At 35.9% G+C, this 18,200-nt stretch overlaps 1 protein-coding gene across 1 annotated transcript in view; it reads left to right on the top strand.

The window, feature by feature from the left end:
- The window catches only part of CCDC178 (coiled-coil domain containing 178), a 301,909-nt gene that overhangs the window by 258,509 nt on the left and 25,200 nt on the right, over nucleotides 1-18,200 (top strand). The window contains exon 18 of the mRNA XM_040984659.1: nucleotides 12,745-12,879. Within this exon, the coding sequence (XP_040840593.1) occupies nucleotides 12,745-12,879 (135 nt within the window). The remainder of the gene's footprint in view (nucleotides 1-12,744; nucleotides 12,880-18,200) is intronic.

Below are 18,200 nucleotides of genomic sequence, written 5' to 3'. Positions count from 1 at the left end.
AAGCTCATACTGATTTTTATTTTTTGAAAAAGTGAAAAACTGGAATATGCAATTTAAGTTATTTCTATGAAAGCAAAAACACATCTCTCAAGTTCAAGGAAAACTGTATTTCATATTTCTTAGAAAGCAAATGTACACAACCATGTGACATATCCCTTAGTTGTCAACAAAGTAAGATGATATTTGGCTTGCGTTATGAAAAGTGCTAGGGTCTTTATCCTTCCAGGTTTTTAAAAACTAGGATGGGTAAAAATGAAAAGATCGGGGCAGCATTGTGGTGGGGTTCTCTGTCTCTAATTTTGAAATTAGTAAACCTTTGAAAAATGAACAAGCTTAAGAACTGAAGGTGCTCGGGCCCAGCTCAGTAGCCTAGTGGCTAAAGTCCTCACCTTGCATATGCCAGGATCCCATCTGGGCACCAATTCATGTCCCAGCAGCCACAGTTCCAATCCAGTTCCCTGTTTGTGGACCAGAAGAGGCTCCTGGCTCCTGGCTTTGGATCAGCTCAGTTCTGGCTGTAGAGGCTGCTTGGGGAGGGAATCAGTGGATGGAAGATCTTCTGTCTCTCCTCTTGATATATTTGACTTCCCAATAAATATAAATCTTAATGAATTTAAGGTGCTCCTTTTTTTGCGAGCTAGTTTGTTCTAAGCACAGTAGGGTCGACCTTCCAGGACAGACACTGTTGTATCTTAAAGTGCAGTGAACTCTATGTACTTCTTGCTACTTGTCTTTTGTTTTTGCAAGTTTGTCATTTTTGCTGGCCTTTATCTCGTTTTGGGCCACTTTCTGAGACACTGGACCTGTGTGCTGTAGTTCTTTTTCCTTATCCTTTCCCATGATGCCTGAGCTCCCCACCAGATCTTCTCTTCTAGGAAGAATGGTCACTATTAAAACCCTTTATCATCATGTTAATTCAGTTTAGCTTAAGAATATTATTAACAGCTTTGACTTAGCAATTATTTCTTTATTGGCAATCAGTAATTTTGGCACTGATTTCATCGTTTTCATATGTTTAGCCCCACATCATGATGTTCTTATTTACAACATGGTAAAAAGGATTCCGTTCAAGTAAATTTATCATAGCATATGTAGTCATCTTTGTGTAATGGTGTTAGAATACCAAAAATCTACAGCCAAAAGTTAAAATATGCAGCTCTAATGTCTGAAACACTGACATTGGAAAGATGCTTAATTTACAGAATAATGTAATTATTAAGGGGCCAACACTTTAACTCAACTATCTAATCCCCCACCTCCAATGACAGGCATCCCATATGGGCACTGATTTGTGTCCCAGCTGCTCCCTTTCCCATTCAGCTCCCTGCCTGTGGCCTGAGTAAAGTAGTGAAGGATAACCCCAGTGCCTGCTCACATGCCTAGGAGCCCTGGAAGAAGCTCGTGGCTCCTGACTTTGGATAGGCTCAACTCTGGCCATTTGAGCAGTGACTCCGTGGATGGAAAAATCTTTGTCTTTCCTTCTCTCTGTAAATCTTAAAAATAACTAAAACCCTTGCCTAATAGTTAATTGCGTTAGACAAATATTGTACTACCTTATTTGCTTAAGCTAACCTTTGGAAACAAAATCTCTTTATGTATGAATTTTTCCATTATTTGTATCCTTTATTGCTACAGACAAACAATTCTTATAGGTAGGTAAGGGTGTATGAACTATATAATGGAGATGAGCATACCTGGATGTGAAGATATGCAATATTCATCTCTGCTCCCAAATTAAAGGACTCCCAATGAAACTGTTAAAGATATCGTTACAATTTGATACTAGATTTTCTACCTCTGTATTGCTTTGGTTATGTTAGAGCCTATGATTGTAAACAAGGTTCACAGGGCAATTTTGACACTACTTCTTTGTCTCCAAAAACATGACTAATAATCCTCACCAGCAAGCCTTCTTGTCTAGCCTCAGCTGAAGCATCACACGAGTCAGTTCACACAATTACTACCACTCTTAGGAAAGTTATCCTTTAAAGCCTAATTATGCATTAATTTTATACTTTTGAATAAGAATAATGAATAAGTAAACATTTGTTATTTTTATCATCTAAAACTAATGAAGCTAAAATGGGGGTAACTTTCCTAATAGTGTTGGAAATCAGTTATGCATTAGAAACAAAAGACCCATTGGATAAAACACTTAAAAGCTAAAACTGAGGAAACCTTTACAGTGAATGGTTTGTGGAAGAAGAGGTAAGTGAGATGGGTATGTCTCCATCTGTTTCAGCTTGGGTAACATTGTGGATATTGGCAACTCATTCTAAATCACAGGAATGTAGCAAAACGTAGGTAGGGAGAGAGGGTTCCTGAACCCAGAAGACTCATTTTTGGTCTTTGACCTTGACATTCCATCAAGCAAACGAGGAGAAATGTCTGATAACTAGTGCCAAATGCACTTTAAATGTAGAAACATCTACATTTATAAGTGAAGCACTGGAGACATGGTTTGGTCGGTGCTTTAAATCATAGGGCTGTACGAGGTTACTCAGCGTACAAAGGAGGAGAGAATTAAGGGCAGAATCTTAGAGTCACTGATATTTATGGTAACAAAAGGAAAGGGAGCAGCAAATGAGATGGCAAAAGAAGTGCAGAGCAATAGGGAGTACCCAGAGATGTACCATAGAAGTGAAGGCTTTTAAGTAGTAAAGCTGTACACGTATTAGGTACTGCAGGTGATCTTTCCTAGAGCCATTTGAGTGGAATGGAAGGCAGAGCATGAGGAACAAAACCAGTTGCAGAAGTGGAGAGAGAAAAGATAAGATGATTTCACTTTGCTGTGGAGAACTGAGAATGTCAAAGGGCAGTTTATCCTACTGACAGTTCAGTTTAGTATTATCGTATTCATGGCTCAAACAAGAGAATTAAGGTACAAATGACATTGCAATACAAAACCACATGGCATGGTAATAGCCAGGTCTGCCTGCATTTTGAAATAATCAAGGATTACTACCAGAAACTTCTGAAATGTGGCAAAACATCTTTTGCCAACATCATTCCATGTATATCAGTCATCGGCATCAATGTTTTTTTCCATTCTTTGATTTCTATTTCCTGAAAAAAATCCGTGACAAATCAGACATTTTCTTAATTAATCTTGAAGATTTGTTTTAACATGGATTCAGTTTTGTGCTGTGATTAAAACCAACAAATAGTTCTAAAAAGTTTTGGCATTCATGGCATCTGTAATATTATTTTAATATCATCTACGAAGTAATTCTAGATAAATAGCAAGATGCTAAGAAAAAGCCACAAGAACTTAATTTTAAATGAGATGTGTACTATTCTTATGACTATAGACAAATTTCATTCTGTACCCAAGCTCTGCCATGTTGCAAAGTTAGGTCACTTACTTTACAGTATGGTTTCATTTTTGCAAATAATTTGAAAATAGGTAAATTCAGAAACACTTTGCTTATAAGATATAAATTCTTGAATTATTTACAGTGAAACCTAATGCCTTGGCAAGAAGAAACATTTCTATTTTTGATTCAAAATGAGAACATCAGAACTGTTTGATATGTTACTGTGAATTTTAGTAATATGATTTTTCAAGTAGCTCATTGATTCACAGACATTAAAACAAGCAGATCTCACAAGATATAATGTGGAAACTCAAATCTTTCTCTACACCTTATTAAAGAGAGCCAGCTTAAAACATTTTATCTGGCCACATTTTAAAAGTAAGGGACTTAATTACTCTTGGACAAATGACAAGTCATGGAAGTTAATACTTCAGAAATATTCATTTTTAAGACACAATGACAGTATCACTTTCCACATTTAGCTTTCACATAAACTGCTTTACAAAGTTTTTTTGTTCAAAATGTTAATTTCATTATGAGAAGTATTTTTATTATGGGACTCCTAATTTATACCCTTGTGTTAATTCTAAGCTTTTTTTTTATTTTTAAAAAGATGTTAATATAAACCAATGAAAATATACATTTAACAAATAAAACCTAAACTTATCCATACATTTTGGTCAAATGTTTTAGAGATATGTATAAAAGGCTGAGAAATTTATAGCATTTTTACTATTAAATAAAAATGTTAAAATTTACATTATATGTCATAGCATGAATCTTAAAGTGCACAAGAAACATGGTTTTATTAATGGATAGACCTGACCTTTATTCAACAAAAAAATCAGTAGTATATACCACAGAAGTTTTCATTCAATTATACCAACAATTTTTATATATTAACAGATCCTAATATAGAATTTTGCAATGTGTTATTTATTTCATACTTTGAATAATAGCTTTTATGAGTTTCCCTAGTGACTAGCTCCAGCTGGGAGGGGTCGTTTTAAGTCACACCTATGCAGTTGACAAGAGAGATTTTTGAGAGTTATGTGATTTATACCAGTCTGTGGAACAGATTTGATAATACAGAAATATTTCATAATTTTGGAGATTTGTGTATGTGTAGCTTGATAACAGTAATACAGAAAAAAAATCAGTATTAACCAGATTTTGTGTATCTGTCATTCTTGCCTTGCCCCAAAATCCATAGAGGTTTGTAATTGCTATTGTTTGGGTTATTAGAATAGCAGAACAGATCAGGCTTCTGCTGTTTGCCTGGTGATCTCCACATCACTCTGCTGAGTTAAAATTGCATTCACATATCTTTGCTTATCAGTTTTACTTATCTGTCAAATTAGGGAGGCAGAATGCTTTCCGTATGTAAAACCATATAATAGGCAGGTTGAAATTCTAACCATTATTTTTGTATTCTGGATAAAATCAAGGCATCTGTGTGCGTGAGCATGTTCATGCTTCTATTAATTATCTGAAATATACCTGTAGGAAAAATCCTGTTATTTTTTCCCAGGTGGCCTTTGTCATACTTTATCAAAGCTTTCAATATCATTTTAATTGGCACAAAGACAAATCCAGCATCTTAGCAGGCTGCTTCCTCTCCTTTGTCAGTTATTCAATATTTACTGATGTTTCCACATACTTGAACTAAAGTTTGTTTCACTGCTTGTAGTTAGGAAAGCTAAGTGCTCTGTTAAATTTTCTGCCAAAGATTTTTTTCATCATATTTTTGCTCGGAGTGGCATTCTTTTCACCTGTAAAATTTACAAGTCATATTTGATAAACTGTCAAATCTTTAGATACCTTTGATAATTCAAGCACATACCTGAAGACTTTAGCAGCTGTTACGTATCATCACTAGCATTTACCCACTCCAAATTCCTATCTCAACGTAATAGGAGTTAACTTTTTATATAGTTTCTATAGAAGCTCTTAAGAAAAATTTGAAGTGAGATGTCCCCAAAACTCTCTAGCTGTCTCAAACATTAAACATCTCCTCTATTAATATCTTCCTACCGAGTGGCTTATTCAATTCAAGTGATACATATGACCACACAACCTTTTCTCACTTGGAGCCTATTATTTAGGGTTTGCTCTCAGACTTACACATGCTTTGGGTTGGAAAAAATGTACAATGCCATATATCCACCGTGATAGGATCCTATGAGATATATTCACTGCCCTTAAAATTCTACCTGAGATGAATTTTACTTCAGGAATTAGCATTTGTTCCACAACTCTTGCATTAGACATGTTTCATTGATAAAGGCATTGATTGTGTTAATTTCATGTTTGAATGTTGTGTCCAAGGGATTTTAATTTTCATGCAGAAAATCAGTTCTTTTCAACCACCATCCAGTTTTTATAAGCACGCTGTTCATCCTCAAAGTATAAATGAGTTATTGTTGATAATTTGCCTTTATGCAGTCATAGCTTTAGTAGTTATGTTTTCACTAGTTCAGTAATGGGCAAGCCATTATTCATTGACAAAGATTTTGAGTGTTGCCCATGAACTGACTGCCCTGGCATTAAGTATTTTGTTTGTATACTATAGGATTTCTGTGTTTTCAGTATTGACTGGTCTTTGTGTTCTGGCAAGACAATTTATGGTTCATTTTCAGATAACTCTACATATGGTATTTGTATTTTAATTAAAAAGACTGTTGTTATGTCTGATTCTTGGAAGCAGAAATCCATTATAAGGACACTTCTCATTTCCTTGAAATGTTCCCTTTCTTTTACTCCAGGATTCTTAAATTGCAAACCCAGTTAAATTATGTGCTTTGGGGACTTAATTTTGGGTACCATATGTCTCTAAAAATGATTTAATTTTATCTAGACCATGTTTACAAGGGTATTTGTGTTCTATAATGCACAATTTAGACATTCTAGTAAAAACAAGTTCCGACATAGTAATACAAAATCTGTAATATGAACTTGCAAAACTTTCTCTGCATTTAGCTTCATATTTATCATACTTACACTCGATGGTGACCTTTTAGCATTTCATTTATGTTAATCTTCAATTTTCTGTGAAATCAGTTGTGAAGTTTCTACCCAACAGTTACATTAACTATGTAAGCCCAGTAAAGATAAACTAAAATTTGCAAATTGCGAAGTGGCTAGAAATAGTAATTCTTACTAATGTAACTCATTTAATATGCACGAGAATGCTTTTGTTACAGTTAACACAAAATTTCATAGATACATGACAACTTGTGCATTAGCTATTTTCATATTTTACCAGTAGACCAAGTGGAGTAAGATACGCTTTAAAGAACAGATAAGAGAGCCCAGCGCAGTAACCCAGCAGCTGGGGTCCTTACCTTGCCCATGCTGGGAGCCCATGTGGGCACCAGCTCTTGTCCCAGCAGCCCCGCTACCCATCTATTGCGGCTGCTTGGAGGTGAATCAACAAACAGAGGTTCTTCATGTCTCCCCTCCTCTCTATGCATCTGACATTCCAATGGAAATAAGATACATCTTTTAAAAAGAAGAACAGATAATAAATTCTCCAAGAACTACTGAGCCACAAAACAGACAATGCCTTTCTGCAGAAAAGTCACCTGAACTTAGATTAAAGGAATTACAGCAAATAGGCATGCAATAGAGTGTAGGTGGCAATTATAAGTGTGATACATTTCTGTGTACCTTTGACCTTCACGTTCTGTTAATCTTGGCATTTTCCATATTTTCTTTGCATGTTCAAATCAAAAGGGACATATTCGAAACCTTCTTCCCACCTCTTTCTGATATTTCCTTTTCTGCTACCTCAGAATTAAGCATTAGCTTTCTTCCAGGGTCTCTCATCCAACACTTGTTTTAGTTCCACTTTCATGTAGAAATTAGAGAGATAAATGAAAATATTCATTCTAAGTATTTTTACTGCACATATTACTTGTAACTTTAGAATACTTCAAACACCAGGGTTTAGGCTGTAAACATATGCCAAGGTATTTTTTCATCAAGTGAAAGGTAATGATGTTATCTCTTAAGTCTCACAATTGCAAGTAGTATAGCAAATGAAAATTATTTTTGTTTGAGAGCATCCTGTGGCAGTTTTTCGGAAGTTAGGTCTGACTGAAGTTACATTAAAATCAAAAAGAGGGCTTGTAAAAGTTGCTGCTATTCTATCTTTGATTTAGTGGCTCAACTTCAATACAAAGTAGTGGATTACTTTCAAAACTATCTGTCAAATCATGCATAAGTTTGATCACCATAGGAGAGCTCAAATTTCCTACAGTGTTGCTAATATTACATGTAGGCAGATTTGTTAGACGTTTGCTTATCTCATGAAATGTATTTGTATCCTACTATGAAACTGAACATTTTCAAATATTTATAGGCCAAGATGATTTCCTTTTAACTATTTACATTGTTTGTTCATTTTCTTGTGTATCACTTTATATTTTTCATATATATATATATATATATGAAATATATATATATTTAGGGCCTCTTTTCCAGGCCTCCTACATGTTTAGGAACCCAAGCACTTGGGCCATCTTGCAGGTTTTCCAGGTACATTACTAGGGAGCTGGATCAGAAGGGAACTAGCCAGGACACAAACCAAGATGCAAATGGGATACTGGGGTCTCAGAAATCAAGTTTCTCTGCTCATCTACCACCAACTTAAAGCTTTTCATTTATATGCTTTTTCTGTTGATTAATACACTGAGTAATTTTAATATTTACTAAGTGATAGTTATTGGTTGCTATCTTATCATAACTACTTTCCTAAAATAGTTATTGCCAACCATGAGGGTTCTTCAAGGTCATATATATAAATTTTATGAAACAAATATGCCTAGATTTAAAAACTTCTTGGGAACCAAAATTAACTCATTAACTTATAACATCTCTGAATAGTATCTACTTCAAGGCACAAAGAAAAGTAAGACAGTCATTTGAAAAGAGAACCTATGATCAGGACAAGAAGTTTGGCAATCTTGAAGCAAAAGTAAACATTCCAGTTAGGAAGAAGCTTGGCTGAAAGAATGGTGAAATCATTGATGGCTTACAAAAGGTTTTTGAGGACAAAATTGTCCCAACAAAATTTACAAATGGACTCTGCAAGTTGTTTTTTTTTTTAGAAGTTATGTCATTTGAAAGGCAGAGAGAAAAGGAAAGAGGGAAAGACTGTTGCATCCACTGATTTAACTCCTCAAATGACTGTAACCACCCGATCTGGGTCAGGCCACATGGGCACCGTTAGAGCCTCCCAGGTGGGTGACAAAGGCCCAGACACTTGGGCCACCTGCAGCTGCCTTCCCAAGCACATTAGCAGGAGCTGAATCAGAAGCAAAGCAGTGGGAACGCAAACTGGTAGGTTCTTTAATCACTGTGCCACAATGCAAGTGATTCGTTTTGGGAAGGGATGAAATGTTGGAGATGAAGCCTCTAGTGGCAGATTGTCCTCGTCCATTTGAGGAAGAAGCTAATCCTTTTCATGCTGTTATTAGATGGAACCAAAGAGTAGCAGCAGAAACAGCCAATACAGTTGGTGAACTTAGACATAACCCTGACTGAAAAAATTAAGAATAGCAAATTTTCTTTTCCAAAAAGATGTTTGGCCCTGCGCGATATCCTAGTGGCTATAATCCTTGCCTTGAATGTCCTGGAATCCCATAGGGCACTCTTTCATGTCCCGGATGCTCCACTTCCCATCCAACTCCCTGCCTGTGGCCTGCAGAAGCAGCCGAGGATGACCAAAAGCCTTGGAACCCTGTACCCGCATGGGAGACCAGGAAGAAGCTCCTGGCATCTGATTGGCTCAGCTCCAGCCATTGTGGCCACTTGGGGAGTGAATCAGTGAGTGAAAGATCTTTCTCTATGTATCTCTGCCTTTACAATATAAATAAGTAAATCTAAGAAAAAAAAAAGAAATAGCTGTTCTACCCACCTCATTCATGAGAAAATTTAAACAGGCTGAAGATTTTAAAGTGCATTCTCAAAAAAATGTAACAAAAGTGAAACATGTTCTTACCAGACAAAGTACGGTACAAACAATGGCTGTGATGAGGTGGAACTGGTCCAGTCATAACAAAAGTGAAGGAATCAGCAAAGATTGTGATTGGGATGCTGAAAGCATCTTGCACATTCATGCTCTGGAATGACAGAGAGCAGTAACATCCTTTGAATGAGAGACTTCTGAGAAAGTCAGATATACAGAAAGGAGAGACAGAGAGGAAGATCTTTCATTTCCATGTGGCCATAACTGCCAGAGCTGAACCAGTCCAAAGCCAGGAGCCTCTTCCAGGTCTCCCACACAGGTGCAGGGTCTCAAGGCTTTGGTCTGTCCTCAACGACCTTCCCAGATGACAAGCAGGAAGCTGGATGGGAAGCAGGGCTGCCAGAATTAGGACCAACACCCATATGATATCCCAGTGTGTGCAAGGTGAAGACTTTATAAATGTGGGACCAGCGTGGTATCCTAGGGACTCAACGTTTTGATGTACAATCATTCGTTATCTACTACACGGTCCTAATTTGGCTGCTTCTGACGTTTTTGTTTTCTAACTCCCCCACCCCCAAAAAACACTTTGAATGTACCCATTAATGTAAAAATGATGACATGACTTGGTTAAATTCTAAGGCCTCCTAGCCATTTAAGGGTTGACCGTGAGATGGTATTATTACTTGTAAAAATTTCTTGAACTGGCTAGAGCTAGTATTGATAGTTTCTGTTGTCCAGTTTTTTAATCAAACCCTCTCAGGCTAAATCATCCTTCCCAGCCTCTTAGATATTTTAAAACATGTATCATTTTTTATAGTCTTAAGTCTTTTTCCTGGTTTTCATTTTTCCAGATGATTTAGTAATAGACTCTACTGCTCCTGTAAAAAATTTTCAAAAGTTGCTTTTCTTATATTTTCCCTATAAGTGGCTTCTGCAAATGTTTTCATAGGAATACATGATTCCTCCTTGGCTAACTCATGCTAAAATATAGAATGAGATGGGTATGAAAAGCATTACCCTTCAGTTTACTCTGAGAATTCCTTTAAAATGTATGTTTCTCTTATTTGCCTTTCTCATATTTGTAGATACCTGCAGTATTAGTTTTCTTTATGTCCATACCCATGGGGAGAGTTTCAACTGTTCTAGAATCTCAGTGGTGAATATGAAGTCTTTAAGAGCTCAGCTAATGCCAAACCAACACAGCCTTGGAAAAAAGAATACTTCAGCAAATTAGGGTTTTCCCCTAAGTGACCAAGATACCTGATTGAACCTAACAAGCTTAAAGCAGTTCTGCTGGATCCATTTTTAAATCAGTTATGTTTGGACTATCACTGTGGTCTATATCCTCCTGAGAGCATATTGGATATCATCCTGAGAGCCTAGTGCCCAATTTTAAAATGGGATAGGCTTCCATTTACTTTGCATCTTGAAAATTCCAAAGTATCCAGCTGATAGAGGTCTAAGTAGACAGTAACTTCAACACATGAGCTATGCAGATGAGAAATGCATGCTAAACTCCTAGCAAGCGTAGTGAGATGCTCATTTTGCATGATAACCTAATCTGAGAAGCCCTATGGCCTAGATCTACAGGGTATTTTTAGATGCCTTTATGACTACCATTTATCCAGAAGTAACTGCTAAAATATCAGGGGGAAAAAGAAAAAAGTGAGATTGCAATGTTTTTCAATGTTTATATTAAATCAAGCTCTTTAATATCTTATTAGTTTTCTTCTGTTACTGATGCTTAGTACACTGTTATCGTGGTGTAGGCCCACAGATTCAGACTGAAGTTACTGCTAACTTCAGCACCATTTCCTGATGCTCAACATCTCTACTCTTCCCCTTCCGCAACAAGTATAGAAAAAGCACTATATTCACTTCATGCAGCGTGAGGTCCCTTACTAAACTACATTTACCAAACGTTCTTCTGAGTGTGTCATGATACAGCATACCTTGCCCCTCACTGACTGGCATAGTTGGTTTACGTTACAGAAAAAAAAAAAAAAGAAAAAAAACTTGACAATTTTTCTTTGAAATGTGATGCTAATCTTCAATCCCAAATCACATGTACTGTCCCTACCCTGAATCTGAACAATATATTTCTTCAGTTAGTAAACTGACTTACCTGCGTTTCTTTAAGGTTGTTATTTCTTCCTGAGTCAACTGATAAGAGGCTTCCTTTTTTCTATGAACTGAACATACAGATGTGTTACTTGTTACGATGTATCACAGGCAACGACAATTCAAATGCAACCATCGACATTGGAGATAGTTTCTATTAAGTAAATTATTTTGCTGAAATATGTATGCAGAAGAGGTTACAGAAATCTTTCACTTCACTATTAGAGTTTTGAAAAGGACTCCATACATGCAATCAGTACCCATATCATGAAAGAGGACATAAAACAGCAATATTTTAACACTTTTCTCTGGGGTGAAGAAATATTTGATATGAATTCAATTGCTATAGAGCAATCTCCCTAAGCAATCAATTCCATTATCAAAACCAAAAAGGCTGTTAATGTCAGGTGATGATCAAATGTTGGAGATTTTAACAATTGTTTTAACTGTAGACTTTATTAAGCATATCCCTTTAAAATAGCATTGGTACTATATAGACATTTGCATGTTATGGCCAGGCAAACTGTTAAAGAGGCAATGTACATTTGGTCCAACTGCCACTGTTCTTTGTATGTCAAACTTCCAAGTGCTACAGCATACCTCAAAGGAGTGTTTCTTCTTTCTCGGTGTAGATGCAGTGTGAAACATGTCACTTTTGGACATTACAGCCTTTGGACTTTGATGCACTGAGATGTTCCACGTCACATGGTCCGAGGGAGGGATATTAATAGGAAGTTCTGGCTGGAAATTTCTTCCCTGTGATTGTTCTCCCTCAGCGGTTGATGGCTAAGTTAATTCTCCTTAGTTTTGTCATGCTCTAAAGCACACATGGCCAGGCTGTGGTAAGCTTTATAGGGGCAGTGTGTGTGTTGGGGGTCAGGGGGAAGCAGAAGCTATGGTGTCCATCAAAGTCTGAAAGTTGCATTTTTAAACTTTGCCTTGACCTGATGTGCCATTCAAAACAGCTTCAAAAGATCATTTTTTTTTTTGGAGAGGTTCAATATGTCCTGAGGCTATCGGTTTTGAGTTAAACTGGGTGAAGTAGAAATATTTTACTCATCAGCTTTGCAGTCACAGAGTTTGCCTCAGCTAGAACAAAACTGCTGAGGCATTTAGAGAAAATTAACCCCCCATCCTGGCGGCCAGATGTGACTGGTTTCTGATGAATGCACATGAGTGGGCTGAAAAATCAAGAGACTGTGAAATTCCTGTCAGGTCCGTACAGTGCAGAATGGGCTATTGACTGCCTTCTCTATTTCCCTCCATCATTCTTCTTGAACACTGCCATTAATTTCCTCTCCCACTCTGACTTGTGTCTCCCCCTCCCTCTAGCTCTGTATGCTGCAGAAGAGGATGCAGGGGCTGTGGCAGGAGCACATGAGACTGGTGGTCCTCTACAGCCAGAGGCGGCTGGCCAGCTTCCAGACTGACTCTCAGGAGACTATTCAGAAAATATTAGCTGTGCAGGTAGGTGACTGCAGGGAAGTAGGAAAGATCATTCGGATCTAGATTGAAAAGCAAATGATGGGTAGTGTGATGAAGCATTAAAACCATATCCCATCAGCGTTTTATAAATTTTTAACCTCTTTAATAAAGTAGAATTGCATGAAGGATGAATTCAATAAGTTAGCACGCACACCATGCAGACTTTGGAGGAAAAAGGAGATTCAACTGATTTCTCAGAAATCTCAATGAATTTTTAAAATGTCTTTGGTATATATATATGTGTGTGTATATATATATATATATATATATCATGCCAAATATAAATACCTATATGTATATATTTGGAAATATATTTAAAACATATACACAATTGGAAATTATACATCTCCAATCTGTAGGCTTGTTTGGGGCCATTCAAGCTATTCAAAGGTATTGACAAGACTTACCTGTGCCACCTTTGTGCAAAATCTTAAGTAATACTCTTAAATAGTCTGATACCTTCTCATTGCAACAGGATCAGCCTTGCACAATCAGATTTGGAGACATTATTTGAAAGTAAGCAAAGGGGATTAGGCTATAGTTGTGATCTTATGAGATTTTTACCTATAGGATAAATATTTTTATAGAAGAAATTATAAGCATTTAAGGATTACTGAACCACTAATGTCATAACTATATGAAGACTTATCAGTTTATTTCATTTTATAATAGTTGGAATATGAAGACATTATCTCCCAAAGAAAAATAAACTACTTTGTTCTATTAAAAAAAAGAAATATTAGCACGTGTTTGCTGAAGTTACAGTTTCCAGTAACTTGTAGCATAAATAGCAAATAAACCCCAAACCAGATCTTGTTGAAAATATTTAAGCTGGCCTGCATTTTTCAAGTAGAAAAAAAATTTACAAGGCAATTTCATAGCCAAAATATATATTTTTGATATGATGACATTAGTGAGTATAGCTGTGTTATGTTTTATTGGTAATGAATTATAAAAACATCCTAATAGGAAAATTTTGAAAAGGCATTAACTTGGGGGTTTAATAGAAATTCACAAATTTGAATGCAGACTAGAATTACTTTGTTATCTTTTAAATTAAGATTCTTCTGACATATAAACTAAACAGCACATTAAAAATTGTGAAATGTCCATAACCAGTAATTCATTGGAATAGTCAAAATATCTTCGTATTCTAGTTAGTGCCTTAGAAAACTTTCATTTCTATCCAAATGTAAATATTCATGTGTTAGTCAAATGAATTCTTAATGCATGACCTGCTATAATTTTTACTCTAATATTTTAAGCCCACAGCACATAAGCTTGATATGATTATAGCTGTCATACATAGTAAAAATCAAGGAAAGGATCATATATAGGAGGGATACTAAGTTACACAGCATTATAGACACCATCGTAAGTTTAGGTTATATTTGGGAAACTTGAGGAGCTTAATTACTGACTTAACTCCTGGAGATGCCTTTGATTTAAAAATTTTCAACTTTAGATTTTATCAAAATGTGAAAATTTTCAAGGTCTTGTTATCAAACCATCAAAATACAAGTGAATCTAAACTCTATATGAAACACCTTGACTTCTGTCTGACCTTACTGTCTCTCCAAGTTGTTCCTTCCTGTTGCAGTCACTCTAAAAGTTACGAATCATGAAACCTGTTGTTGAGCTCTTCTCCATACTGGGCTTACCTGCTTCCCTTCTTTCGAAATGACTTTTCCTTGCCTACTTGTTGAACACCTTAAACAATTCAGTCACACCCTGTACAAAATCTTTCCCAAGCTCCTCTGTTCACCTTCTGTGGCCAGATGAATTATCCACCTAAGACCACGGTGCCCCATACAGTTCACTTCTATCAGCTAGCTCTTCTGTTTTACACTTCTTCCTACAAGACTAAATTCCTCTGAGCTTGAAATGATCTCTGTTCACTTCTCCCTTGTTTGGGTGGGTGAGGGGAGAATTGGCAGGGAGGGGCAGCTGTGTAAAGCAGCATGACTGTTCAGAAGATCTGGCAGCACACTAAGTCTCTACTGCTTAGGAAACCATGGTGTATAGTCACTTGATATGTTGGCAGTCACTATGCAGGTGTCATGTACAAAACTGATTCAGCATGGGTAGATGTTATGCACCAGATCAAATGATATTGACCCCAACTTGGACGACTTGCCATAATTCCTTTAAGGAATCATGCTGAAAAGTCTGCACTTAGAATGAAACAATGCTGAAAAATCTAATGAGAATATTATTTGATGAACCTTTTGAAGAGGTAAGCTATATAATTGATGCTGAATCAAAACAGTTAAAACTAACTAAAGCAATGAATCACTTCACTTCACCTACAGAGATAAATTCTTTGCATGACCACAGAAAGCCATGATTAACAGATCTTTCACCGGCAGAAAACCAGGTAGATTGGATAAGGTTTTGAATTGAACAATCAAGCAGAAACTAATAAGATGAATCGTACCCAAACAGGGATACATTAGACTTTAAGTTGTTTATAGGTAAGATTTTTGTTTAAAGGTTTTAATTGACCTCAGTTTTAACATGAGCGAAAGTGAACTATTATAAACTTGGAACTGAAGTCATATCCCAACTCTACAATCGAGATTGAGTCTTACAAGCTTCTAGCATAATTAATGAGGCCCCGACTTCATGTCTGAGTCCATATGAAGTGCTATTATGTTTATCATGTGTATTTAATCTAGTTATGAATATCTTTTTAAAAAAAAACTGAGCGTTATTAAATCATTAAAATAAGGGTGTGATGATGGTAAGATTGTATGTGATTATAATTATAGGCAGCAGTGTTTTATACGCATTTGGGAAACACAGCTGAGGACCCCATCACTCTGGAGCACAGCAGCATAAAAACCATTGGATCTGCCAGAGAGGAAAACTCACTCACACTGTTTGAATGCAAAAGGAAAACTATGGGAGGACAGACATCTGAAAGACTGCCGGGGAGGTTCATGTACCTCACACCATTTGTTGGGCTATACCTTGCAGACACTGGGACCAAATGAGAGAAGTTGCAAGGTGAACTGTTTCAAAACATGGGTAAACTTTATAACGAGCATGGTTCTCCAACCATGCCTGTTGGTGCCCAAGCAAATATGAAATATCAGTCGTGTGTAGGGGCAAAAGCTAACACTAGTAGGGGGTAAAGCAAATGGCCCATAGTTCTCGGCAACATTTCAGAACCTCGTTTGTCCTAGAACGTTCCCATAACCACTTTGTATACACACCTGTGCCTGTGTTGACTTTGCTCATCCACTAGTACGTGAGCCTTCAATTCAGAAAGTAGGCATTAGATGTCGCTCTATCTCCCAGCACCAGCTACACTTGAAATTTGTTTAGCCAATAGAAAACTTACACACTGATGCTTATAGGGGCAGCCCAATTCTTTTTTCTAGACTAAGAATATGTTTTTTAAATGCCAGAAAAATGGGACAAAATCTAAATCACTTAGCAATGTAATAAAAATTTCTTAACTTACATGGTCCTTTGTAAAGACAAGAAATTATGGAAAACATGCATTTTTAACTTTTAACATATATGCAGTTAGATATGCTTGAGAAATAACATTAACTTACCAAACCTTAGTGCTAAAATCTAAATAGAAAATATATTTAAACATGGTTGCCAACAGTTTAAGTCTTACAGGAAATCTAAAAATGATTTGTCACTTCCAAGCTACTAAAGAAGAAACAGGTAACCATAAATATAATTCAAAATGCAAAAATACAGGAAGATAATTAAGCCACATAAAATATGGCAAAACAAATTCTTGAGCATAATAAATAAATGGTTTCAATTACATTTTAAATTTACCAATTTACAGGTTGCTTATAAAAACAAATTCATGTTATTTGCAAGAAATTTAGGCAAAGAGATTGTAAAGAGTGAAAAATAGGAAATTTTAAATATAAAAATGATTTCAAGGACAACAACATTTTTTTATTAGAGCATTCAAATCTGCATATTTAATGTTCAGAAGAGATCCAATGTATTGAGACTTACCATGAACTTAAATGTAGCTCCATTATCTTCAGAATTCTAAAGAAACATGGTAATATCTACTGACAAACAAGTAGAGCTAAGTTGCAATGGAAAATAATAGCATATCTTTAACTTTGTTAATAAATTAAGGGCATAATGTTTCAAAGCCTGTGCTTTTTGGTTCAGTGGTAAGGATGTTCAACTTCAGAAAGCACATTAATGTGAATAAATATAAACATGCATTAAAAGACAAAGGCTATATGCTTTTAACTGATATACGCTGGGAAACGTTTGCTAACAAGAACAATATACTAGCTATAAGTAGTTACAAAATAAAAGAAAGTTGCCTTCCTAAAGTATAATAGATAACTTGATAAATGAGATGTAGACAGTATGCATTAAAAGAGTGAAATCATCATCATTATGCTTTGAAAATATGGTGTTTCCTTTTAGAAAATCTAATGATACAGTGAGGAAGCATTAGAGTTCATGTAACAGCAATTTATAAGCAGCTGTCTATAGTATACAGTTCTTATGAATGCTGCTACTGAATAATACTGAAGACACACACTCTAAATAAGAGTATATATTTACCATTCTAGTAACATTATTATACAAGAGGATTATTGGGAAGATGCCAGTTTCAAGAAAGTGAAAAGAATTCATAGACTTTAAGTCAGATGTGGCTGAATTTAAGCAAGATATTCCAGAATTCAGGACAGTAATTTTTAAATGCATTTGCAAAATTAAAACCCACCATAGCACTTTATATAAAAAGAAATTTCATGTATTTGATAGATAAAATTCTAAGCACCTCCTGGCTTCCTTCCCTTTCTTTTAATTTTTGTAATGGTAATCACAAGGTTAACCTTCCCCTAAATAAAGAATTCAAGAAATATAAATGATTAGATTAAGGTGTCAATTTTTCTCTTCATACATTTTTATTCTTTATATTAGCTACTACCAACCAGAAATCATGTTTGTCTTTTGGGATCTTCTATAGCTTACTTAGCATAATGATCTCCAGTTGTATCCATTTCATTGTGAAGGACAGAACTTCCTTCTGTTTAAATGATTGAGCTATTACATTTTTAAAAATTTTTCCTGTAGGATCCAGGAATCTGTCACTGACTGGAGATAAACTTAATCACCAACAGCCAATTACTGTCCAAGAATGTACAAGAAGATCCGAGGCAGGAGATTTTTGATAAATTTTCCCAATGACATGGTACATATTACCAGTTCTTCAGACCAATGGCCCTCTGTGCCTTGTAACCAGAGAACAACCTTTGACAAAAATATACAAAGGAATGTAACTTATTCTACTAACA

This window comes from Ochotona curzoniae, unplaced genomic scaffold (genome assembly GCF_017591425.1).
Source record: "Ochotona curzoniae isolate NIBS_2020 unplaced genomic scaffold, NIBS_Ocur_1.0 contig_43, whole genome shotgun sequence".
Taxonomy (NCBI): domain Eukaryota; kingdom Metazoa; phylum Chordata; class Mammalia; order Lagomorpha; family Ochotonidae; genus Ochotona; species Ochotona curzoniae.
The sequence above is the reverse complement of the archived record's forward strand: the minus strand, read 5'-3'. Positions and strand labels throughout refer to the sequence as shown.